This window comes from Suncus etruscus, chromosome 15, assembly GCF_024139225.1.
Source record: "Suncus etruscus isolate mSunEtr1 chromosome 15, mSunEtr1.pri.cur, whole genome shotgun sequence".
NCBI lineage: Eukaryota > Metazoa > Chordata > Mammalia > Eulipotyphla > Soricidae > Suncus > Suncus etruscus.
The window spans coordinates 60,163,280-60,188,109 of record NC_064862.1 but is presented as its reverse complement, the minus strand read 5'-3'; the positions used below and the strand labels follow the sequence as shown (position 1 = coordinate 60,188,109).

The window sequence follows — 24,830 nt, the reverse complement described above, 5'->3', positions numbered from 1 at the left end:
TGTGGGCAGGGGGGACTGGGAGGCGGAGCCGGCTGGACACCCCGGGGAGATTCGGGTTCCAGATGTGCTAGAATGGTGGGGGGCGCTAATGACCGCTGGAACCAGAGTTTCCTCGGCCTCCCCTAGGGGCCGCGGGAGTGAGGATTACGGTCTGGCTCCTCCGGTCTCTCCTCCCTCCATCCGCACTTCCTCCTCCTCTCTCCCTCCCTCCGCCCCCCAATAAATCCCCAGGCCCCTCCCTTCGCCAGTCCCCAGGATCTGACGTGGGTTCGACACCTTTCTCCGCTTCTCCCTCCCGCAGCTCCAGTACCCTAGCTCGGGCTCTTCGGGTTCTGCAGCTTCCTTCCCTCCCAGCCGAACCCCAAGAGCGCCTGCAGGGACCCTCGCGGTCTTCTGCCCCGCCCCCGGTCCCCGGAAGCTCTTTCGCTTCTCCCCGTTGCCCCATCTTGAGACCCCGGCTTCGCCGCGGGTCCGGGCGCCCGACCTCGGGGGGTAACCCAGGCGACCCGATCCTGATCCCCTCGGCCTCTCTGCCCCTCCCCCTGCAGCCCGTGCCGAAGCCGCGCCCCCTCTTCCACAGCCGGGGGAGCTGGGGATAGAGGAGATTGGACGACGAGGGGGTGGGCTCTCAGGGACCCCCCAGCCCGTTCTCCCCTCCATCCCAAAGGACGGAGATGGTCTTTCTTGCTAACTTTTAGCAGGAAAATAAATTAAAGGAAGCGATAACAGGATACCGAGGAAAGGTGACAGATTATTTAGGAGAGGCGCAGAGGAGAGATCCACCGGTGAGTCGCCATGGGGACTCGCAGGGCCCAGCACTCGCCGCCTCCCCAGCTGCTGTTGCTAATTCTGCTGAGCTGTCCCTGGATTCAGGGTAAGGAGGTGGGAGCATGGGGGTGGGCGTCGTGGAAGGACCCCAGAGGGATCCAGTGCCTTCTTTTCTCTGAACATTCTGGGCCTTCCCAGCTCCTGGGGGAAGGGGAGGGGCACGGCTAATAGAGAAGGGAGCAGCCAGAGCTCTCCAATCCTTACCTTGAACCCCAAATTCTCAATCTTGAGGAGGTAGGAAAATCTATAAGGAGATCTCTTGGCAGCATTTTAAGGGTTAAATCGAGGGAAAAGGACTAGGAGAGTTGGGGGGGGGGATGTCTGCGGAGGCGACAGAAGCACGCAGGTTACCTGGGTGGAAGATGGAGGTGCTGGGAGAAATGCCAGGCACTGCAAACCCCAGTGTTCTTACACATGTGGATAAAGACAGGTGGACAGAAACATTTGGGGATATTCAATTCCCCACCTGACCCCCAGCCAGACTCCAGGATGGGAACAGAGACTATAGAGTAAGGGGGGGGGGGTGATGGAGGAGAGGAAGCAAGAAAAGAGAGAGAGAGAGAGAGAGAGAGAGAGAGAGAGAGAGAGAGAGAGAGAGAGAGAGAGAGAGAGAGAGAGAGAGAGAGAGAGAGAGAGAGAGAGAGCCATACTGCAGAGACAGAACCCTAGAGAGAGCTGGGCACTGCGGAAGGAAGGTGCTGTTAGGTGGTGTTGCCGGACCCTCCTTCCGCAGAGCCCCAGTATTGAGGAGGAGCAACCAAGTAATCCGGGGTGAAATGAAGCTGTACTCAGCCCCTTCTCTGCCCTGCTGATACTGTCCAGGGTTCAGAGGGCCAGAGCTCACTGAAGGCCCACATAGCCTTGGGGAAATGGGGAGAGGAAAGGGGATCCTCCTCCGATCTTGGCTCAGACCAGCCTGGATCTCGCGTGCCCCTCAGAGAGAGGAAGAGATCTGGAAAAGACCTTTGGGGAAGAAAAATAATGAGGCGTATAGGGCCTGATGGGCTCATACAGCTTCATCTCCTAGGGCTACCCCTGAAGGAGGAGGAGGAGGCGCCACCGGAACCTGGAAGTGAAACCCCTACAGTGGCCTCTGAGGCCTTGGCGGAGCTGCTCCATGGGGCCCTGCTGAGGCGCGGCCCAGAGATGGGCTTCCTGCCTGGTGAGGCCCCCTGAGTGGCAGAAGTGACATAGAATCAAAGGGTGGGATATTCACTCGGGCAGATGGGGAACCTGACCAGTTAATTCAGAAAGAGTGAGACAGAAAAAGTCAGAACTGGAAATAGATTAGCAGGGAACCTGACGAACCAAGACAAAATGATTAAGAGACTGCATCAGACAGAAAAACAGAAGAAAATACCAAGAAAATGGTGGATGGGAACTCAAGACTCAGAATCAGGGAAAGTGAGCAACAGACCTGGAAGAGAAATAGATCCAGAGTAGATCCAGAAGTAGATCCAGAGTCATGATTTGAGAGTGATAAGAATATTGATCAATAAAGCATTCCAGAGAACAGGAGGGAGCACAGAAGAAGGGTAACTAGGAGAGGGACCAGGTCTGAATGGGGGACAGGAAGGCTCAAAGAAACAGTCAGAATTGATGGGCCCTTTGGAGAGGTGGAAGGAAAAGTGAAGGGCTCTGAAAACCCTGTGGGAAGGTGGGGAGTTTGGGAGAAGGGAGGGAGAACTTGCCGCTTGTGGGATTGGTTTTGGGGATTCAACGGGGAACCCCCAGTTTTCTTTAGCCCTACTCCCCACCCAAGACCAGCAAATTTGCTCCTCCTGTGCCCTGACTTCCCTTGCACTGTCCCAGGATCTGATCCAGACCCCACACTAGCCACCCCTCCAGCCGGCCAGACTCTTGCAGCACCCTCCCTCCTACGGGCCACTGAGCCGGGAACAGGGCCTCTGACAACAGCTGTAACCCCTAAGGGGGACAGGGGGGGCGCAGGCCCCACCGCTCCAGAACTGCTGACCCCGCCCCCAGGAACGACAGCCCCGCCCCTTCCTGGCCCCGCCTCCCCAGGCCCACCCCTTGGGCCTGAGGCGGGAGAAGAGGAGACCACTACCACCATCATCACTACCACAACTGTCACCACAACAGTGACCAGCCCAGGTGAGATGGGCATTGGGCAGGGCATAAGGCATGGATGAGGAGAGGAAAGAGCTGGAGGAAGCTGAGACCTGGGGCAGATGTGTGATGGGCTTCTGCTTTATTAGGAGAGCATGTGATTACCAGGCACAGGGCACTAGGTCTCATCTACATTGATGAAAGGAGTTCTGAGCACAGAGAGGTAGTGGGCTTTGGACAAAAGTGGTTGAAAGTCAGATGAGGACTCCCAGAGATGCTTGACTGGTAGGGCAAGTACAAGAATTCTTTCAAACTCAGCCACTGCATCTCTTTAGTTCTATGTAATAACAACATCTCCAAGGGCGAAGGGCACGTGGAGTCTCCAGATTTAGGGAGCACCGCCAGCCGCGCCTCGGGGCTCCTGGACTGCACCTACAGCATCCATGTTTACCCTGGCTACGGCATTGAGATCCAGGTAACTGGAGCATGTGAATGGGTTTGGTCTGGGAACCAGAGAAACTATTTTCTAACTCACATGGGCTTGTTTTCTGATGATGAGAAACACTCCTAGAGTTCTGCCATGACCCATGTCCCTTTAGTGTGTAGACTACAAGGAGCTCTGTGGGCTGGTGGGGCAGGGAGTCAGCAGGACTTTGAGGAGTCCTCCACTCTGGCTGATTTTCCCTCACTGCTGAGGTTTGGCTTCTTTAGGTGCAAACATTGAACCTGTCACGAGAGGAAGAGCTTCTGGTCCTGGCTGGTGGGGGCTCCCCAGGCCTGCCTCCCCGGCTCCTGGCCAACTCCTCCATGCTTGGAGAAGGACAGGTTCTCCGGAGTCCAACCAACCGGCTGCTCCTGCATTTCCAGAGCCCACGAGCCCCAAGGGGCGGTGGCTTCCGGATCCACTATCAGGGTGAGGAGTTCATGGGGCACATTGGGCATGGGAGAAGTCTCTAGGACCTTCCAAGCAGAGAGAGAAGAAGGTTCTTCCTCCTGATAGGGAATGCTGGGGGTAACAAATCTACACATTGTATCCTGCACTGGTGTCTGGGTACATCACACATCAACATAAACTCAAGTGTTTATCCAGTGACCACTTTATATCTGCTCTGGGTTAGCCCTGGCAGAGGAATGGATGAGTCAGGTGAAAAGTTAAGGAATGGACCAGAGAGATAGTATGGAAGTAAGGCATTTGCTTTGCATGCAGAAGGACGGTGGTTCGAATCCCAGCATCCCCTATGGTCCCCCGAGCCTGCCAGGAGCGATTTCTGAGCGTAGAGCCAGGAAGAACCCCTGGGCGTTGCCGGGTGTGACCCAAAAAAAAAAAAAGTTAAGGAACTTGGTGTCTTGCTAGAGAGATAGACAGACATTTGGATGATTCAATTATTCAGACCAGGAACTGTATTTTTATGAGGGGCTAACTCAGATGGACGGAACAAAGACCAAAGGAACTTTCTCCTAAGGAATTGACGGGACAAACACCTTCCCAGAGGAGGTGATGATGAAACGGAGTCCTAAAATATGAGTCAGTGAGGAGAAGGTTGGACCAGAGTAAGATGTCTGCTCTAGATGTCCCAATGGGTGAAAAAGCACCCTTCAAGACCAAAGGAGAAGGGGCGTTTGTCTTGCACACAGCTGACCCAGGATGGACCTCAGTTCAATTTATGGCATTCCATATGGTCCCCCGAGCCTGCCAGGAGTGATTTCTGAGTGTAGAGCCAGGAGAGACCCCTGAGTGCTGCTGGGTGTGACCCAAAAACCAAACAACAGCAGCAACAACAACAACAAAATGACCAAGGAAGAAGAGAACATGTGAGCCCTGAGGCAGGGAGTATCTTGGCAAGAAAGTGGAATTGTCCCGACTGTGTAAACAGGACAGTTACTTCTGCCACATCTGGAGATTGAATACTTCCCTAGGGGCATCCTAATACTCACCTCCTGGCATTATTGGGAAGAACAAATGAGTTAATGCATCTCTATGCTTAAAATAGTGTCTGGCACACAGCAAGTGCTCAGCAATGTCAGTCAGGGCTGCTTCAGTAAAGCAGAGTGAATGGTGTGGGAGAAGTAGGCTAAGAAACCAGACTAGAAAGAGGTGGGTCTTGGACCAGCTAGGGCACTAGCAGATGCTGAAAGGAGTTCTGATTACTTCTCCTGCCAGGGAAAGGGAGATATTGGGAATGTTTTCAGCAGGAGAGGTACAGCCACACATTTGTGTCCTAGACAGATGCTGCTGACTCCTGGAGGCAGGGAAAGGGCAATGTCTCCAGGCCCCACTAAATATGCACAGAGAACAGCAACACTTCTCCATGGCTGGGGAATATCCCTGCACATCTGTGTGTGTGACATATACTCTGCCTTCTGTCCTACTCTGAACCCTGCTGCCATCTCCAAAGTACCTTCCTATGACCTTCAAAAGCAGAGGGGACTATGTGTGTTTGCGGTACGCATGTCCCATCATGGTGCCTCCAGCTACACCTCCTGTAGCCTTCAATTTCTGTAAGCTTTTGTGGTCTTCTTCAGGCCACACATGTAAATAGCCCCATGTTTCACTACATAATGAACACTCCCTCGTTGTTGAGGTTTTTATATTATTTTTCAGTATTTAAAACATTTTCACATGATGGTCTTATCCACTCTTTGTTTCCCACCATTACCACCAAATTTGTGAAAAATCTGAAACACCTATGTGGTGAAATATGGTCTTTCCCCTTTAATTCTTTGTACCCTTTGCTGAGGACCTTTCTTACAAACTCAAGTGCCCAAGGTGACAGTATCCCAATCCTCTCCATAGTAAGGTCAGTGGACAAGGGACCAACTCATTGGTGGCCAGGCAAGATGGATGAGAAGTAAAGGCCTGCCTTGGGGCCTACGGCTGAGGTTTGGACTGTAGCCATTGCAGAATAGCTCCCTGCTGGATCCTTTAAACAGCCGCTTCCCTAGAGGCATTGAAATTAGGGCTCTTTAGTGTGGGAACAGGAACATTTAGAGAGATGAGACTGGGCTGCAGCAGAGATTGGCCTTCACTCCTTCTCTGTCTTCCTTGCTTCATGGGCTTTCTAAACCTTTAGGAGCAAAATTTATGAGTCCCGTTTATCATCTTTCCCAGTCTGCAAGCACTGGAGTTACTTGGTCCAGAATGATTTCACTCACTTCTCTGAAGGGCAAAGTCTTTGTTTCTCCTCATTCCAACCCAGAAAACACCCATTTCCAAACTCCTGGCATATATTCCATTTGTTTCTCCAGCAATCCAGTGGCACCTGGCCACTGCCCAATCCTTGTCTGCAAGAAAGGAGCATCTCAGGCCCAGAGAGATAGCACAGCGGCGTTTGCCTTGCAAGCAGCCAATCCAGGACCTAAGGTGGTTGGTTCAAATCCCGGTGTCCCATATGGTCCCCCGTGCCTGCCAGGAGCTATTTCTGAGCAGACAGCCAGGAGTAAACCCTGAGCACCGCTGGGTGTGGCCCAAAAACCACAAAGGTTCAACTGAGGATGCTCGGCCACCCACAGCACACTGCACCCAGGAGTCAGGGCCCCATCCTGGCTTCCACTTACTCATGCATGGAAACCACTGGGCCTGTGACTGTTTCTGGGCCATTTAATGAACAGCGAGCTTTAAGTATTTGCTTTCTTAATTTGTTGTTGTTGTTGTTGTTGTTGTTTTTGGGTCACACAGGGTGACACTTGGGCATTACTCCTGGCTATGCACTCAGAAATTACTCCTGGCTTGGGGACCATATGGGAAGCCAGGGATAGAACCTAGGTCCATTTGGGTCAGCCACATGCAAAGCAAACACCCTACAGCTGCTCTATCACTCCGGTCCCTGCTTTCTTAATTTTTAAGTCCAGTTTTCAGTGAGAAAAATTACTAGTTCCAATTATCCCTGAAAAGTTCTGCCAGGTGAAGTCACTTGCTTCAAAGGCCACAGTAAATTGTGTGGCTTAAACTATAGTTTAGTCCTCACATAGCCCCCATACAGCCTCTTGGCTGTGCCCACTGCCAGAGCTTAGATAGTCAGGAGACATAATTTGTATTTTTATTTGTTTGCTTTTGCTTTGGGGCCACATCTGGGGTGCTCAGGGGCTATTCCTGGCTCTGATTCAGGAATTACTCCTGTTGATGTAACCATATAGGATGTACCCATATAGAATGTTGAGGATTGATCCCAGGTTGTCCGCATGCAAGGCAAGTGCCCTACCAATTTTCAGACAAAGAAGGCTTGATTCGATCTCATAAGGAAAGTAAATGTTGGTTAATGTGATGATAAAATGATTCAGTGTGTATCGGCAAGAGAGCAAGAAATTCTGTTGGGAAAAGGGAAGGGTCAGGAAGATTTCCTGGAAGAGGTAACACTTAAATTATTGCTTGAGAGAAAAGAAAGGAGTGAATGAGGAGAAAGATCAAGGGGATGGCCTGCAGATAGGTTATATGTGAGTAAGAAATGAAGAGTGAGATTGTGAGTCATGCATGGGGGCCTGGCTGGGCCTGAATATGAAAGTGCTGGGACCTCAGACTAAAAGCATATGACTGAGTTCTGTGGGTCAGAAATCACTGAATTCAAGTCACTGATGTTCTGTGTCCCTCCTGAAGGACAAGACTTTAGATTTTTTATCTCTGTCCCAACTTTTCCACCAATGAAGTATTGGTTACATTTTTCAAAGGTAGAACCAGGTCCTGGGACAAAAACAATTAAAATTAGGAGGAATTAGTCTAGTTTAGAATCCCTCAGTCACTAAAACGTCAAGCAAACTGTTTCTCTCAAACTCTCTATGACCACAGCCTGCTCCTCCCTCATGACCTGCTTCTTCCTCAGTACAGTTTCAGTGTACTTCCTCCAGGAAGAACTGCTTTTGTGCCCATTCTGAACCAGATAGGGAAATCCTCTTAGGATCAAGTTCAGAGCCTTTCACTTATTACCATTGGTTTCATCCCATATTGTTACAGAGGAATTTCACACGTCTCAAAGAAGAAAATGAAAACACTACAATTTGATAGAGTGAAAAAGGTTTTTACCCAGTAATTGTGATCAAACTTGACGAAGTAAGACATAGGTGGATAAGCCATTGCCTCAGTGGGGTTCTCAGCTTCTTCAGAGCCCATGCAGAGCAGACCTTCACACCTGGAGGCCAGCTGCCCCTGAGGAAATCAGGTTTTTTTCAGGGAACACCAGTGAAGTTCTCTGAGGATGGAGAAACTGAGTGTCCTCAGGGAGTTCCACACTGTCATCTGATAGTGGAGAGTTGGAGAGGACACTCAGCTGTTTGTTCCCTGGGACACATCTAGATGTGGCTCTGGTGGCCCCCAGCACTACCTATTGATAAAAAAAAAGAAAGAAAGAAGGAAGGAAGGAGGGAAGGAGGGAGGGAGGGAGGAAAGGAAGGAGGGAAGGAAGGAGGGAGGTAGGGAGGAAGGGAAGGAGGAAGGGACGGAGGGAGGACCAGCAAGAAGGTAGGCTTGGGAGTAAGTGGGAACTTTGAGTAAGGGTCACACTGGTGGTGGCATTGGTCTCAGAAACAATTGAATTATAAACAACCCAAAAGTCATGGTGTTTAAATACAGTTTAAAAAAAAATCTAGGGCCTGTAGATATAGCACGGAGGCAGGGTGTTTGCCTTGCATGAAGAAGGTCTGTGGTTCGAATTCCAGCGTCCAATATGGTCCCCCCGAACCTGCCAGGAGCGATTTCTGAGTATAGAGCCAAGAGGAACCCCTGAGAACTTCTGCATGTGACCCAAAAAATAATAACAATAATAAAAAAAATTCAAAAAAATCTAAAAATAAGAACAAGTGGGGCCAGAGTGATAGCAAAGTAGGTAGGATATTTGCCTTGTATGTAGCCTGCCTGGGCTCAATTTCTGGCATCCCACATAGTCACCTGAGCCTGCCACGTGTAATTTTTTTAGCTCAGAAACAGGAGCCACCTCTGAACACTGCCCGGTATGGCCCAAAAATATAATAATAATAATAATAATAATAATAATAATAATAAAGAGAGAGGCCAAGGGGCCCGGAGAGATAGCACAGCGGCATTTGCCTTGCAAGCAGCCGATCTAGGACCAAAGGTGGTTGGTTCGAATCCCGGTGTCCCATATGGTCCCCCGTGCCTGCCAGGAGCTATTTCTGAGCAGACAGCCAGGAGTAACCATAACCCCTGAGCACTGCCGGGTGTGGCCCAAAAACCAAAAAAAAAAAAAAAATTCAATTTTTTTTTTTTTTTGGTTTTTGGGCCACACCCTGTGACGCTCAGGGGTTACTCCTGGCTATGCGCTCAGAAGTTGCTCCTGGCTTCTTGGGGGACCATATGGGAGCCGGGGGATCGAACCGCGGTCCGTCCTAGGCTAGCGCAGGCAAGGCAGGCACCTTACCTCCAGCGCCACCGCCCGGCCCCAAAAAATTCAATTTTTAAGTTCCACATCTAGAAAATAGATCACAAAAGCCACTCTGAACTCAGTTTGATTCTGAACAAATGTTATCATTGGAACGGGGTGTGGTTCAATTGATTTGCCCAGGTCCATGAAGCAAATGAGGGCTCCCTTTTAAGGGGATTTTGAGTTTCAGGGCTTCCTATAAAAATGGGGGTCAGTTGATATGCTTAAAGGCAATCAGGCATGGTACCCTGAGCCCTTCCTAAGGCAGTGACACCATGTGGAGACTTGAGCATAGATGAGGAGTGAATGTACTGGGGGGCTGGAACACTGGAGCGGGAGTGCAGCTGCCTCTTTGCCTCACCAGCTTATCTTCTGAGCTGTGGCTTCCCTCCACGGCCAGCACATGGGGATGTGAGTGTCACAGACCTGCACCCTGGGGGTTCTGCTGCCTTCCATTGCGACTCAGGCTACCAGCTCCAGGGCCAAGAGACTCTCATCTGCCTCAATGGCACCCGGCCAGCCTGGAGCGGTGAGCCCCCCACCTGCACAGGTGAGTTTCCTGCCCCGGGGGGGGGGGGGTTGGCCCTGGGAGCATAGGGGCAGCAGCAGGTACCCACCTTTTGGGAACATGCCTTTTGAGGGGGGTTTTCCACAGAATATCTCATCTGGTGAGTTCCCACTTCACACTCATTGAGACCCTTATTTTGAAAGTTCTTCACTTTAGAAGGAGCCATGCTTAAGGTCCAGAGCTGGGATACCTGAAGGCTTTGATTTTGGGGAGCTCCAGAACTGCCACTAGGGTGTTCCCATCTGGAGAACTTATCTTTCAGCAGACTCTATATACTGGGGTTGGTCTTCTGGGGTTAGGGGCCTGGAGAAGCTCCTGCCTCCTGAGCTATCCCAGCTCCCATGAAAGTCGAGAGAACGTCTAGAGAATGTCAGCTCCCCTCACCTGTCCTCCCTGCACAGCATCCTGTGGCGGGACAATCCACAATGCGACATTGGGCCGCATCGTGTCCCCTGAGCCTGGGGGAGCTGCAGGGCCCAACCTCACCTGCCGTTGGGTTATCGAGGCTGCAGAAGGACGTCGGCTGCACCTGCACTTTGAGCGGGTCTCACTGGATGAGGACAATGATCGGTGAGGATCTGGGCCTGGGCCTGAGCCAGAGGAAGAAGCCCCTCTGGAAAGAGGGAGGTTGCCTGGGAATTCCAGTTGGCTTGGGTGGGGTCCAGACTACATGTCTGTCTTTCAAACACAGGTTGTCTACGTGTACACTCAAATGTATTACTCTGGCCTTGGTTTTCTTTTTGTAGTATAGAGAGAATAGTGTCTGGTTTGTTGTTGTTGTTCTTTGTGTGGGCCACAAAAGCAGGGGTTACTCCTGATTCTGAACTTAGGAATCACTCACTTCTGACCATATAAAGTGCTGGTGATCAAACTCAAGCTAGCCGTGTGCAAAGGAAAAACCCTACCCTCTGTACTATCACTCCGGCTCCTTGTCTTTTTTATTTTATTTATTTATTTTGTTTGGTTTGGTAGCACAACTGATGATGCTCAGGGGTTTCTCCTGGTTCTTCGCTCAGAAATTAATAGTTCTCAAGCTCCAATATATTTTTTAGTGGGTAGGTTTTGGGGCCACATTTGGTGGCTCTCAGGAGTTACTCCTGGTTCTGTGCTCAGAAATTACTCCTGGCAGACTCAGAGGACCATATAGGATGCTGAGGATTGAATCCGGATCAGCCATGTGCAAGATAAACACACTACCTGCTATGTTCCAGCCCCTCAGACTCCAATATCTTTTTTGTTGATCTATTTTTGGGAGGGCTACACTCAGCTGTGTCAGGGCTTTCCCTTGGCTCTGCACTCTGGGAGCACTCCTATCAGACTTGGAAAACCATATGTAGTGCTGGGTCTTTGTTGTTCTTTACTGAATAGACTGGTCAAGAATTACCAGAGAGAGGGCCCGGAGAGATAGCACAGCGGTGTTTGCCTTGCAAGCAGCCAATCCAGGACCAAAGGTGGTTGGTTCGAATCCCGGTGTCCCATATGGTCCCCCGTGCCTGCCAGGAGCTATTTCTGAGCAGACAGCCAGGAGTAACCCCTGAGCATCGCCAGGTGTGGCCCAAAAACCAAAAACCAAAAAAAAAAAAAAAAAAAAGAATTACCAGAGAGATAGCACAGCGGTGTTTGCCCTGCAAGCAGCCAATCCAGGACCAAAGGTGATTGGTTCGAATCCCGGTGTCCCACATGGTCCCCCGTGCCTGCCAGGAGCTATTTCTGAGCAGACAGCCAGGAGTAACCCCTGAGCAATGCCGGGTGTGGCCCAAAAATAAAAAAAAAGAATTACAGCTCAGGTCTGGAGAGATAGCATTGAGGTAAGGCATTTGCCTTGCATACAGAAGGACGGTGGTCCGAATCCCAGCATCCCATATGGTCCCCCAAGCCTGCCAGGGGCAATTTTTGAGCATAGATCCAGGAGCAGCCCCTGAGCGCTGCCAGGTGTGACCCAAAAACAAAAATAAAGGGGCCGGAGAGATAGCATGGAGGTAAGGCATTTGCCTTTCATGCAGGAGGTCATCAGTTCGAATCCCGGCGCCCCATATGGTCCCCTGTGCCTGCCAGGAGCAATTTCTGAGCCTGGAGCCAGGAATAACCCCTGAGCACTGCCAGGTGTGACCCAAAAACCAAAAAAAAAAAAAAAAAAAACAAAACAAAACAAAAATAAAAATAAAATAAAAAGAATTACAGCTCCTGGGGTGGGAGCAGTGGCACAGTGGTAAGGCGTTTGCCTTGCATGCGTCTCACCTAGGACAGACCGCGGTTTGATCCCCTGGTGTCCCATATGGTCCCCCAAGCCAGGAACGATTTCTGAGCACATAGCCAGGAGTAACCCCTGAACATCACTGGGTGTGTGCCCCCCTCAAAAAAAAAAAGAATTACAGCTCCTGGAACAATAGTACAGCAGGTAGGGCTCTTTCCTTGCATGTAGCCAACCCAGGTTCAATCCTTGGCATCCCTGCCAGAAATGATTCCTGAGTGCTGAGCCAGGAGTAAACCCTGAGCATGGCTGAATGTGACCCCCCCACCACAAAAGAAAATTACAGCAAGGAAGAAAGGGTAGGAGGGAGAGAAGAAGGAAAGAAGGATGGATGGAAGGAAGAAAGGAAGGAAGAAAGGAAAGGAGGGAGGGAGGGAGAGAAGGAAGAAGGGATCGAGGGAGGGAGAGAAGGAAGAAGGGAGCGAGGGAGGGTAGGGAAGGAGGGAAGGAAGAGAGAAGGAGGATGGGAGAGGAGGTTGGGGAGGGAAAGGAAAGAAAAGGGGCCAGAGACAGTACAGTGGATAAGGTGCTTGCTTTGCATAATTGCTGACTGAAGTTCGATCCTTGGTAGCACATATGGTCTCATGAACCCTACCTGGAAGTGATCCCTGAGTACAGAGTCAGGAGTAAGCCCTAAGCACTATTAGATGTGCTCCCTGAAAAAAAAAAAAAAAAAAAAAGCAGGCTAGAGCAATAGCACAGTAAGTAGGCCATTTACTTAGCATGCAGCTTATCCAGGTTATGTCCCCAAACCTGCCAGGAGTGATTTCTGAGCACAGAGCCAGGAGTGACTACTAAGCACCACCAAGTATGGCCCAGAAACCAAAAACAAAACAAACAAAAAGAGTTGTTAGTGTGTTTGCCAGTAGTAGGGTGTTTGCCTTGCATGCAGCTGTCCCAGGACAGACCCAGATTCGATTTCCAGCATCCCATATGGTCCCTCAAGCCTGCCAGGAGCAATTTCTGAGTGCAGAGTCAGGAGTAACCCCTGAGCACCACTGAGTGTGGTCTCCAAAAACAAACAAACAAACAAACAAACAAACAAAAAAACAAAGGATGTTCAGAGAGCCTGCTAAGAGGTGAGTAGGGCCAACTTCGGGTCTGTTGCAGGCTGATGGTACGCTCAGGTGGCAGTCCCTTGTCCCCAGTCATCTATGACTCAGATATGGATGATGTTCCCGAGCGCGGTCTCATCAGTGATGCCCAGTCCCTCTATGTGGAGCTGCTCTCCGAGACTCCAGCCAACCCTCTGCTGCTGAGTCTCCGGTTTGAAGGTATCTGCCCTGCACCTTTCCCATGCATGGCTTCAAACATAGTCTCCATCCCTCGTCATCTCTGGGTTTGACTTCCTATCCAGTCCCTTTAATTCCCTGAAGTGACCTTTTCTGAAATGCTAAAATGTGGCTGGATCCAGGAACACAGCCAAATCACCTGGTCACCAGCGTTTTCCCTGTGTGAGCATCATTCTCAGCACATGATCCAACTGGTTTAAGTCTGTGGTCAAGGCAGACTGATATACCACCAAATGAATACCCCTCCATGAGAGAGTAAAGAGAATGAGAGAAAGAAAAAGAGAATGCGAGAGCACAAGCACATTTTTTTTTTCTGAGAGCATCAGGAGTCAGGGAAAACTTTCATTGACCAGATTTTGCTCAGGTGCCCACATCTGGGTCAATAACTGGAACTTGTGGTACACTGATTAGCAGTTCCACATGCCAACCCTAATTGGCCTCAAATGAACCTCTGGACTAGAAGTGGGAAAGGATATGTCCCAGAAAAAAATAGGGGTGCTCTTATCAGAAGGAGGTGGACTGGGATCTGGGCTGGTAGGAGCAAGATAAATGATATCAAGAAAGAGCCATCAGAGCTGAGTTGTAGAGAAAAGAGGGAGATAGTGGGCTGGAGAAAGAGCACAATGGTTAAGGGTCCTTGCCTTGCGAACAGTTGGCCTGGGTTCAATGCGAGCATCCCATATGGTCCTCAAGCACAGACAGAAATAATTCCTAAGTGAGAGCCAAGAGTAACCCCTGTGCATTGCTGAGTGTGGCTCAAACTCCCTCCTTCCCCCAAATTTTTAAAAATCAAGAGGGAGATTGGGCATGAGTGCCTCCAGTGATAGGACCAATATCAGCAAAGGTGGAGGTAGCTTGGCATATTTGGAAAACAAATTCAGTGCAGCCAGAGTAAAGGATTCATTCAAAGAGTTCAGGAGAGAAACAGAAAATTAACTGCTCAAGATGGGAGGGATTGCCGGAGAGATAGCATGGAGGTAAGACATTTGCCTTGCATGCTGAAGGATGGTGGTTCAAATCCCGGCATCCCATATGGTCCCCTGTGCCTGCCAGGGGTTGCATAGAGCCAGGAGTAACCCCTGAGTGCTGCTGGGTGTGACCCAAAAAAACAGAAAACAAACAAAAAAAGATGGGAGGGATTAGGTTTTGGAATGAATCACGACAGAAATGCACTTGATACTGGACCTGATGGGCTTTCCAGTTAAGTAACATGATGTAGAGCAGTGGATAGGAAAAACAAGGTTGCAGTTTAAACTCAGGGAATGAAGAGGGCTTTAGGAGGAGCTCCTAAATTTAAGGTCTGTGCCATGAGCATCAGATGTCTCTTTTTTATCAGAGGCAGCTCAGTCTTGCGTCAAAGATAGTCTACAGCTTAGCGATGATTAGGTGGGCAAGAAATGACATTATCTCATAATGTTCATTTTTGCTGACCTGGTGCAGAGTCAAAAATGAGGACCTTTCAAATGTGTTGTACTTTTGGATTGTAGCCATAGGGATTCTCAGAATCCAACTTGCATTATTTGGGGATGAGAGCACACTTACGTGAATCAGAGAGTCTCTAAAGGAATCTTTTCCTGACTCCTTTGCAGTTTTCAAAGCCAAGTTATCTTAGGGAAGCAAGTCAACTGGATATGTAATCTGGTTCTACCCTACTTAATGGTGTGGGGCAAATGGCTTTTGTCTGTGGTTTTGTTTCCTCAGCCAGAGAATTGTGGTTAGGATTTGACTTCATCTAACAGTTTCCTTCCAGAAGCCCAAAGAATCATAAATGTGTACATGTACAAATTTTGGAGAAAACTAGAGAATGAAGGTCAAACCCTAAATTCATTCTTTGGAGCAGCCACTAAGCAGACAGAACATATGTGACTCTAGGCCACATTCCCCACTGAGAGTTCTGAAAGTTTCCTAACTTCATTCTGTGACTGACTCCTCCCTAGCCTTTGAGGAAGATCGCTGCTTCGCCCCTTTCCTGGCACATGGCAACATCACTACCACAGATCCTGAGTATCGACCAGGGGCACTGGTCACCTTCTCGTGCCTCCCAGGATATGCCCTGGAGCCCCCTGGGCCCCCCAATGCCATTGAATGTGTGGATCCCACAGAACCCCACTGGAATGACACAGAACCAGCCTGCAAGGGTGAGCCCCCATCTCCCCAGGAAGCCCTTTCTTTGGTCCACAGATTATCCTGACCTGGAGATCCCAGCAAGGCTGTTCATCCAACCCTGTAACTCTGGGCTTTGTGTCAGTTTCATCCTGTTCAAAGGCTCAGTTCACTGTACATATCTTTTAAAAGTTTTTAAATGTTTAAAATGATCTATTCATTTATTAATTTATGGGATTCCCAGGTTGTTGGGGGAGGGGGAGCCATGGTGCCAGGATTGAACTCCCAGCCTCCCTCACACAAGAATGAGGCACTCCAGCCCTCAAAGCTCTCCTCAATGCATGGAACTCAGAGGGTTTTTTGTTTGGTAGGGTTTTTTTTTTTGTTTCTGTTTATTTTTTTTGTTTTTGTTTTTCCTATCTGGTGGGCTTATTAAAGAATTCAGGATCCTGGCAAGAGATAGTACAGTGGATAGAGCACTTGCTTTGCATGTGGCCAACCTGGGTTTAATCTCTGACATCCATAAGAGTTCTCCAAGCCTTCCAGGAGTGATTCCCTAAAAGTCAGGAGTAATTGCTAATCACTGCTGTGTATGTCCCTCCAAAAAGAAGTGTCTTTAAGAACTAGAACTGGGGTTGGAGAGATAGCACAAAGGTAGGACTTTTGCCTTGCACGTGGCCGTCCCGGGATAGACATGGCTTCGATTCCCAGAATCCCATATAGTCCCCCAAGCCTACCAGGAGCAATTTCTGAGTATAGAGCCAAGAGTAACCCCTGAGCACCGCCAGTGTGGCCTCCCAAAAAAGCCAAGAAAAAAAAAGAACTAGAATTGAATTTGGGGTAAATAGCCAAATGGCTGATAATGGAGGTGGCGGGGGAGGGAAGAGAGTGATGAGCTTTCTTTTTTCTTTTTTCTTTTTTTTTGGGGGGGGGTCACACTCAGCAGTGCTCAGGGGTTACTCCTGGCTCTACACTCAGAAATCGCTCCTGGCAGGCTCGGGGGACCATATGGGATGCCAGGATTTGAACCACCAACCTTCTGCATGCAAAGCAAATACCCTACCTCCATGCTATCTCTCCAGCCCATGATGAGGTTTCTTAAGAGCAGACTAGGCTTGGGCACAAAAGCACAGGCTGTGGCAAGAAACAGGTTAGTAATAGACACATAGAAAACCTAAGTGGCGGACTGGAGAGATAGCAGAGCAGTAGGGCGTTTTTGCCTTGCATGAAGCCAACCCAGAATGGACAGTGGTTTGAATCCCAGCATCCCATATGGTACCCCCGTACCTGCCAGGATTTCTGAGCACAGAGCCTGGAATAACTCCTGAACGCCACTGGTTGTGACCCCAAAACAAAACAAAAAAGAAAACCTAAGTGGCTGGAGAGATAGTACAGCAGGTAGGGACTAGGCTTGCACATGGCTGACTTGGGTTCAGTCCCAATATCTCATATGGTCTTTGAAGCACTACTGGAAGTGATTCTTGAGTGCAGAGCCAGGAATAAACCCCTGAGCACTGTCAGGTGTGGTCCAAAAACAAAACAGAATTAAAAAAAAATGCCAAAGACACATGGGAAACCTGCTGGGGGATGACGCAGATGGTTGAGAACAGTGAGTACAGTGGGGAAATGAAACTGGTGCTCTTTGCGGCTCTAACTCTGACATCTTCCCACGTAGCCATGTGCGGAGGAGAGCTGACTGAGCCAGCCGGTGTGGTCCTCTCTCCAGACTGGCCACAGAGCTACAGCCCCGGCCAGGACTGCATGTGGGTCCTGCACGTCCAAGAAGAGAAGCGCATCTTGCTCCAAGTTGAGATGTATGTTTGGGTGCTGCAGTGATGGGGTGATGGTGTAGGCTCACACTGGGAGGAGGCATGACAGGGTTGGGGTTTAAGGAACAACAGCTGGGAGGATACTCAAAGCAATCGGAACCTCAAACAGAGAGTCTCCTAAACAGAGGAAAGCCCTGCAAAGCCTGGTTTGGGGGATGTGGAGGGGGTGCAGGAGGCTGAGATAGAGCAGAACCAGAAGCCTGGGCCCCGATTGAATCACCTCCATTTCTGATCTCTTCCCCGCAGCCTGAATGTCCGTGAAGGGGACATGCTGACGCTGTTTGATGGGGAAGGTCCCAGTGCCCGAGTTCTGGCCCAGCTGCGGGGACCTCAGCCCCGCCGCAGGCTCCTCTCCTCTGGACCAGACATCACGCTGCAGTTCCAGGCACCGCCTGGATCCCCAAACCCAGGCCTGGGACAGGGGTTCGTGCTGCACTTCAAAGGTACAAGGAATGGGGTCCTGGCTGGATAGGGGTTCAATGGCCTGGAAGCCCTGGGAGGAGTCAGGTCTCTTTGAGTCACAGGACGGGCCTAAATTCTGTCTCTCTTCTGCAGAGGTTCCGAGGAACGATACGTGCCCGGAGCTGCCCCCTCCGGAGTGGGGCTGGAGAACGGCGTCTCACGGAGACCTGATCCGGGGCACCGTGCTCACTTACCAGTGCGAGCCTGGCTACGAGCTGTTCGGATCCGACATTCTCACTTGCCAGTGGGATCTGTCGTGGAGTGCGGCGCCGCCTGCCTGTCAAAAGAGTAAGACCAGCCCCGCCCCGACTCCTGGGCCCCGCCCGGCCCCCGACCCTGGGCCCACCCCCGACCTTGTCTTCCCAAAGCCGCTGCTTCTTGTCCCCTTTCTAGCCTTGAACCATTTCTTCACTCTGGTCCACTCACAGCTACCTTGGACCTCATCCCAGAGACCTTTAGGTTGCACTTCACGCGGCGCCCCGAAACTATCCCCTCTGGAAATTGCTCTCAGTTTCCAATTTCGTTGTTTCCTTTGAGACCTGCCTCCTGACTACTCTTCTGAGTTTCATCCATGTGGGTGCCCCTTCTGCCCCATATCAATCCGGTTCTACTCTACTCATCCCAGGCCCTGATCTAAAGTCTCAAACCTGCAACGTCCTATCATTGCCAGGGCTGGTTGCACTAGTTTTTTTTTTGTTTTTTTTTGTTTGTTTGTTTGTTTGTTTTGTTTTCTTTTCTTTCCATATCCCTTTTGCTTTGTTTTGTGGTGAAAAAACGCATCAAAAGTCTAGGGTTTTTTTGAAATCAGAGATCACAAAAGATGGTGCTACCAAATCCAGCTTGGTGTGTGGGCCGTACCAAGGTTCAAAAACTGGAGGGTCTCATATCCTCATTTATACAAGGCTGGCACTTTGCCACTGAACTATCCTTAGTTCGAGTTTGATTTATTTTAAGTCAGTGATTAAAGTGTTGAGCTGGGTTGGGATTCTGCAAGAGATCTCAAAGTCTGGGCAGATACCCAGAACAGCTAAGAATGAATGGCAACCCTGGGTGACTTTGAGCAAAGTACTTGGCATCTTTTCATCTTCCTTCCACTTTGATGAAGTACAATCAGGGAGTGTGAAGAACAAAGGAAAAGTTTTTCACGCGGTGATGATGATTGTAAACAGTGAAAAGTAGAAGCTGCTCCGGGGATTGTGAAGTATAGTGAGAAGAGGGATGCGTTTTGGGCTCCAGGGAGGAGCAGGAGAGCTGATCAGGGGTTACTTCTGGTTCTACACTCAGAAATCACTCCTGGCAGGCTGGTGGGGGTATGGTATGTGTGCCATTCGGGATTCCAGGGATTAAACCCGGGTCTGCTGTGTGCAAAGGCAAATGCCCTACCAGTTGTGCTATCACTCTAGCCTAAAAGTTTACATCTAAAGGAGTTGGGAGTATTTGTCATTTGAAGAACAGAAAGCAGTTTCCTCTTGCCACTATTTTCTAATTGGGGGAGCTTGCCACAGGACATGGGGTGGTCGGTCTTCTACCTGGCCTCTTGCAGGCAACAGGAGGACTTGGAAATTTGTTTCAGGAAAATGTCCTGAAATTTTCAGCCAAGATGTGAATGGACAGGACAGAGGCCGGAGCAGGAAGGAGCAGATATGGTTCTCATGCATGAGGCTTAGAAGAAGGGACATAGAGCCAGAGCCTGAGCTGATTCATCCCTAAATCTCAGTTCAGGTGTTCTGTGGTTGTGTCCCTGATCCGTTCCAATTCTGCCTATCTATGGGCCAGTTAATGACCTTGACCTTTTAGGAACAGCATAGTAAGAATCTGCCTTCCTGGGGCCGGGTAGGTGGCGCTGGAGGTAAGGTGTCTGCCTTGCAAGCGCTAGCCAAGGAAGGACCGCGGTTCGATCCCCCGGCGTCCCATATGGTCCCCCCAAGCCAGGGGCGATTTCTGAGCACATAGCCAGGAGTAACCCCTGAGCGTTAAACGGGTGTGGCCCAAAAACCAAAAAAAAAAAAAAAAGAATCTGCCTTCCTGAAAGATTTAGCAAGGTGGGGCTGGAGATGCATTCTAGTAGATCAGCTACTTGCTGTGCAGGCATTGGACCCCTTGTTAAATCACCACCACTTCCACATTTGGTCCCCAGAGCAGCACCAGGAGTGATTCTTGAGCACAAACCAGAAGTAAAACTTAAGCACAGCCAGAAGTGGCCTCAACTCAGACAGAGGACTTAGTAGGGTATCTGGCAAGTTTGTCTCTAGACAACAAAAAGTAGTGCCTCTTCTATGACGAACCTGTGATCTCAAAGGCTTGCAGTAGCTGAACAAAAACCCAAGTCACAAAAGGGGTTGGACTGAGAGGGTATAGGGCAGGCTCATCTGACTTGGCAGCAGCTGTCCTGCCACCAACCTGCCATGCAGGGCTCACCTTGAAGGGATTTAGCTGCTGTGTTCTGGTACATGGTCAAATAGTCCAGATTTTCCCTAGACCGGGGGACTTAGGAGTCCCAGTCACTGTTTTTGGAAAGAAGCAACAATAGAAAAATGCACTGTCTTGGGGACAGAGAGATAGTCCAGCAGATAGGGTGTTTGCCATGTGTATAGCTGACCTGGATTCAATCCCTGGCATCCCATATGGTCCCGAGGGGTCGGAGCGATAGTGCAGCAGTAGGGTGTTTGCCTTACATGTGGCCAATCCAGAATGGACCTTGATCCTATCCACAGCATCTCATATGCTCCTCAGAGCCAGGAGCGATTTCTGAGTGCATAGCCAGGAGTAATCCTGAGCATCACCGGGTGTGGTCCCAAAAAACCACGTGGTCCCGAGTCCACCAGGAGTGAACCCTCAATGCAGAGCCAGGAGTAAATCCTGAGCATTTCTGAGTATGCAAAAAAAAAAAAAAAAAGTGCACTGACTTCCATTTTCCCAACTACTACCCTTACCATTCTGAAAAGGCAGCAGGAGGCTAGATAGATTGGCCCGAGGCTCAGGTCTCCCCCAGCCACAAGTTTGTGCAAGATCTTTGCAGGCCCTGGCTCTAGTGACTTGACCTCTACCAACAGTTATGACATGTGCGGATCCGGGTGAGATCACCAATGGTCACCGGACAACCTCGGATGCTGGTTTCCCTGTGGGCTCCCACATTCAGTACCGCTGTCTGCCGGGCTACAGCCTGGAGGGGGCTGCTGTCCTGACCTGCTACAGCCGGGACACAGGCACACCCAAGTGGAGTGACCGCGTCCCCAAATGCGCCTGTGAGTAGAAGACACCCAAGGAAGGGGGGCTGGGAGCTCATCAGGGCAACCAGAGGCTGATAAGCCTGATCTTTGCAGTGAAGTATGAGCCGTGCCTGAACCCTGGGGTGCCCGAGAACGGCTATCAGACTCTCTACAAGCATCACTACCAAGCGGGCGAGTCTCTGCGCTTCTTCTGCTATGAGGGCTTCGAGCTTATCGGCGAAGTCACCATCACCTGCCTGCCCGGCCACCCCTCCCAGTGGACCAGCCAGCCTCCTCTCTGCAAAGGTGCTGGGCGGCCTGGGCAGGAGAGCACAGAGGGCTGTGCAGGGAAGGGGATACCAGGTAGCCACACTGAGGCCATGGGTCCCCCAGCGGAGGTTCCCAGTCACTTCCTGGGGTCTCTCATCCTCAGGCTTCTCCAGAAGTACTGGGGATATTCAAAGTCAGGAAACTATCTTGAGGGCCATAATAGGAGCTTTGCTTGGGAAGGTCCTTCACCCTCAGGAGAGGCCTCAGTTGCCCTATTTGGGGCAAAGTCTACATACCTGCTGCCTCAGACTACCCAGGAACCCTGACCTTTTAGGGGTCTAGAGAAGGAGGGAGAAGGCCTGCCTTGCCCTTGCTCCCCCAGCGCCCTAGCAGGGAAGGGGGATTGTGAGAAGCGAGCACCAGGAGTCCAGCCCAGCCCCACTGGGCCTCTGCCCAGCCTCCTTCCCTCCCTGGCTCAGACCCCGTCCCCTCCCCCTCCTCTCCCTGCAGTGGCCTATGAGGAGCTCCTGGACAACCGAAAACTGGAAGGTCAGTGAGGGCACAAGTGGAGACCCAGGCCTGGCTGAGTCGGGAGGGCAAGAGAGCGCCGGGGGCAGGAGGCCAGGTCCCGGAGGGGTGAAGCCCAGGGTTTGAAGCCCAGGGCAGGAGGTTGGGAGAGACCTGCTAACTGGCATCTTTTCCTGCCCTCAGTGACGCAGACGACAGACCCATCCCGGCAACTAGAGGGGGGCAACCTGGCCTTGGCCATCCTGCTGCCTCTAGGCCTGGTCATTGTTCTTGGCAGTGGTGTTTACATATACTACACCAAGTAAGTGTTTTCAGGAGGCAGTAGGTTGGGGAATTTGGAGGAGAAGGACTGGGGGTTCACCAGCTGATTCCCCCTTCTCTTTTTCCCAGGCTGCAGGGCAAATCCCTTTTTGGCTTCTCGGGCTCCCATTCCTATAGCCCCATAACCGTGGAGTCGGACTTCAGCAATCCACTGTATGAAGCTGGGGTGAGTCCTTGCTCTCCTGGGGCTGCCACAGTGCTCATCTCCCCTGCAACTCTGTAACATCTCAAAGTCTCTAGAATCTCTCTCTGTCTTGGGAATTTCCAACTCAGCTGCCATGCCAGTGAACAAAGCCAATCACCTGTGAATGATTGGCAGGTCCACAGCTGATTGGACTACTTATAGCCCCTAAATTCCTAGCAGAAACTTAGAACCCATAACCAGACCTTCACGTTGTTCAAGACCCCCCAGATATTCAAGATTCTATGTGATTCTAAGATACCATGGGATGAACCAAACATCCTTGGGCCAGATTCAGCCTCATTCCTACGCAGTGGCTCCCATCTTTCTCCTGTTCTTTTCTTTTTTTTTTTTTTTTTGGTTTTTGGGTCACACCTGGCAGTGCTCAGGGGTTACTCCTGGCTCTACACTCAGAAATCGAGCCTGGCAGGCTCAGGGGACCATATGGGATACCAGGATTCAAACCACCGTCCTTCTGCATGCAAGGCAAACGCCTTACATCGATGCTATCTCTCTGGCCCCTCTTTCTCCTTTTCTATATACCCTCCTTACATTCTGCCACCTCACCCCACAACCCCCTCCAGTACTGACCCCCTTTCTCTGTCTCTAGGATACGCGGGAGTATGAAGTTTCCATCTGAACCCCAAGACTAAGACTGCAGGACCCAGGACGCTTCTCCTGCCTTGTTCTGGGCAGGGGGAAGATCAGGACTTGGTCTCTGGCTCGTTTCCTTCCTGCTGTGTAAATAGCCCCCAAGTCCCACAAGGGGGTTTAAGGCCCTGGGGACCCCACAGTAAATAAACCAGCATCCTGCCGCCCAAAGCCTCCTTTCTCAGTTGCCAAACAAGGGGCCTACCCCGTACCCCCACCAGCTTTTGGACCCCAGGAGGGCATCTCAGCCCCATACAATCCCAGGAGCCCCTCCAGGATTACCCCTAAAGCCCTGCTGTTTCCTAGTTTGATGGCCCCCCTCTTCCCACATGCTCTGGCTCCCCAGGATCAGAAAGGGAAGGAGGGGTGCTAGGACACACCCCTTCCTGCCATCTCCCACCCACAATCTCTCCACCTCTGCTGCTGGACTTTTGTTTTTGAGCAATAAACAGAAAATCACGACTTGTAACTGGGCTAGTCGGGTGTGGGCAATTGGTTCTGAGCACCGGGCACTGCGATGGCAGCCCTTTGGGAGAGAAGCCCTTTGGGACCCATTTAGCAGAAGGTGGAAACCCCAGACTGGGCAGAGGGAATTGACTGGGGCCAGAATCTTGGATCCTAGGCTCTTGGACAAGCTCCTCTTCCCCTAGGGCCCCAAGACATGTCCTGGGTGCATATCTATGTTTGCCTGGAATGTGTCTCTGTCTCCCCCTCACCCACCCACCCCCACAGTCTGTAGGAGGCAGAAAACTCAATTTGTTTCCCGATGGACTTACCTAAAAGTCAACCCCCACGGGAGAATTTGCGGGGGGGGGGGGGGGGGAAGGGTTGGGCCGGGTGGCGGTGCTCAGGGGTTACTCCTGGCTATCTGCTCAGAAATAGCTCCTGGCAGGCACGGGGATCATATGGGACACCGGATTGGCTGCTTGCAAGGCAAATGCCGCTGTGCTATCTCACCGGCCCCCCAGGGGAGAATTTTTAGACCCTTCCAAGTGTTGCATTCTTCCTCCCTCCTTTGACATTTTATGCATTCTTGCTATTCTGTCTATGGGACACACTGCTCAGATTTGCAGCCTAAAATCTGAGCATGTTTCCTATTCTGGGGTGTCCTTTCACTACCTTACCTAGTTCGGAATAGCATAAGAAACCTTTGTCTGTCTCAAAAGTTTTCAAAGTGAATTTTACGTAATTAAAATGTCAAAAAATATTGTGGATACTCGAAAGGATACCAAATATGAAGCAAACTGATCTCAGTGGCATTCTAAATTTGGAGCCAATTATTCTGTGCCCATCTTTGTGCTAAATTATTTGTATGAATTATATTGTTCTATTTTGTTTTTTAGTACTCTGGGAAGTTCAGGATCACAGTAATCAGGGATTACAACTAGAAAATTGCTCAAGGTTGCTCCTGGCAGTGTTAATGGAATCCTGTAGTACCTGGGATAGAATCCAGGCCTTCTGTATGCAAAGCATGTGCTCTAGCCCTTGAGCAGTTCTCTGTCCTGAATTACATATTTAACCTTCACAAGTACCTTGTGACATGGAGACAATTATTCCCCTTCTTCTGCTCAGGAAATTTAGTCTCAGATGGGAACTGACTTCCTCAGAAGGCTCCCATAATCTCAAACTGTGATTTAAAAGCAAGTGTCAACAAAACCTTGTACATCTAATGACTAGTGGTGGGTGCGATGAATTCCCAAGGGCACAAAAGGGGAGACCAGGCACTGAGGCAGAGGCTGGGCTGGCCCCACTCCAGAGCTGCAGACTGATAGCATCAGGGGCAAGAGTTTGGCTAAAAGGTTGGGTTTGGACCCAGAAGCTTTCCCTTTGCCAATAAATTGATAAGCGTTGCTAGGTAACTGCCTGAATGAACACCCTTTCCAATATGCCCATGCATCT

General features: G+C 50.4%; 1 protein-coding gene across 2 annotated transcripts; it reads left to right on the top strand.

Annotated features, from left to right (window-relative positions):
- Positions 1–255: 255 nt before the first annotated feature.
- SEZ6L2 (seizure related 6 homolog like 2) lies at positions 256–23,102 on the top strand. Of its 2 annotated transcripts, XM_049789102.1 has the most exons (18): positions 256–874; positions 1,856–1,990; positions 2,641–2,943; positions 3,234–3,373; positions 3,610–3,811; positions 9,631–9,816; positions 10,236–10,404; positions 13,196–13,359; positions 15,315–15,515; positions 17,156–17,294; positions 17,556–17,752; positions 17,865–18,059; positions 20,825–21,016; positions 21,095–21,286; positions 21,761–21,799; positions 21,962–22,079; positions 22,169–22,265; positions 22,891–23,102. In XM_049789102.1, exons 1-18 carry the CDS (start codon positions 796–798, stop codon positions 22,918–22,920), a joined length of 2,778 nt encoding a protein of 925 aa, XP_049645059.1. In that variant the 5' UTR covers positions 256–795; the 3' UTR covers positions 22,921–23,102. The 2 variants fall into 2 exon arrangements, with proteins under 2 accessions (XP_049645059.1, XP_049645060.1); XM_049789103.1 differs by lacking the exon at positions 21,761–21,799.
- Positions 23,103–24,830: the final 1,728 nt, after the last annotated feature.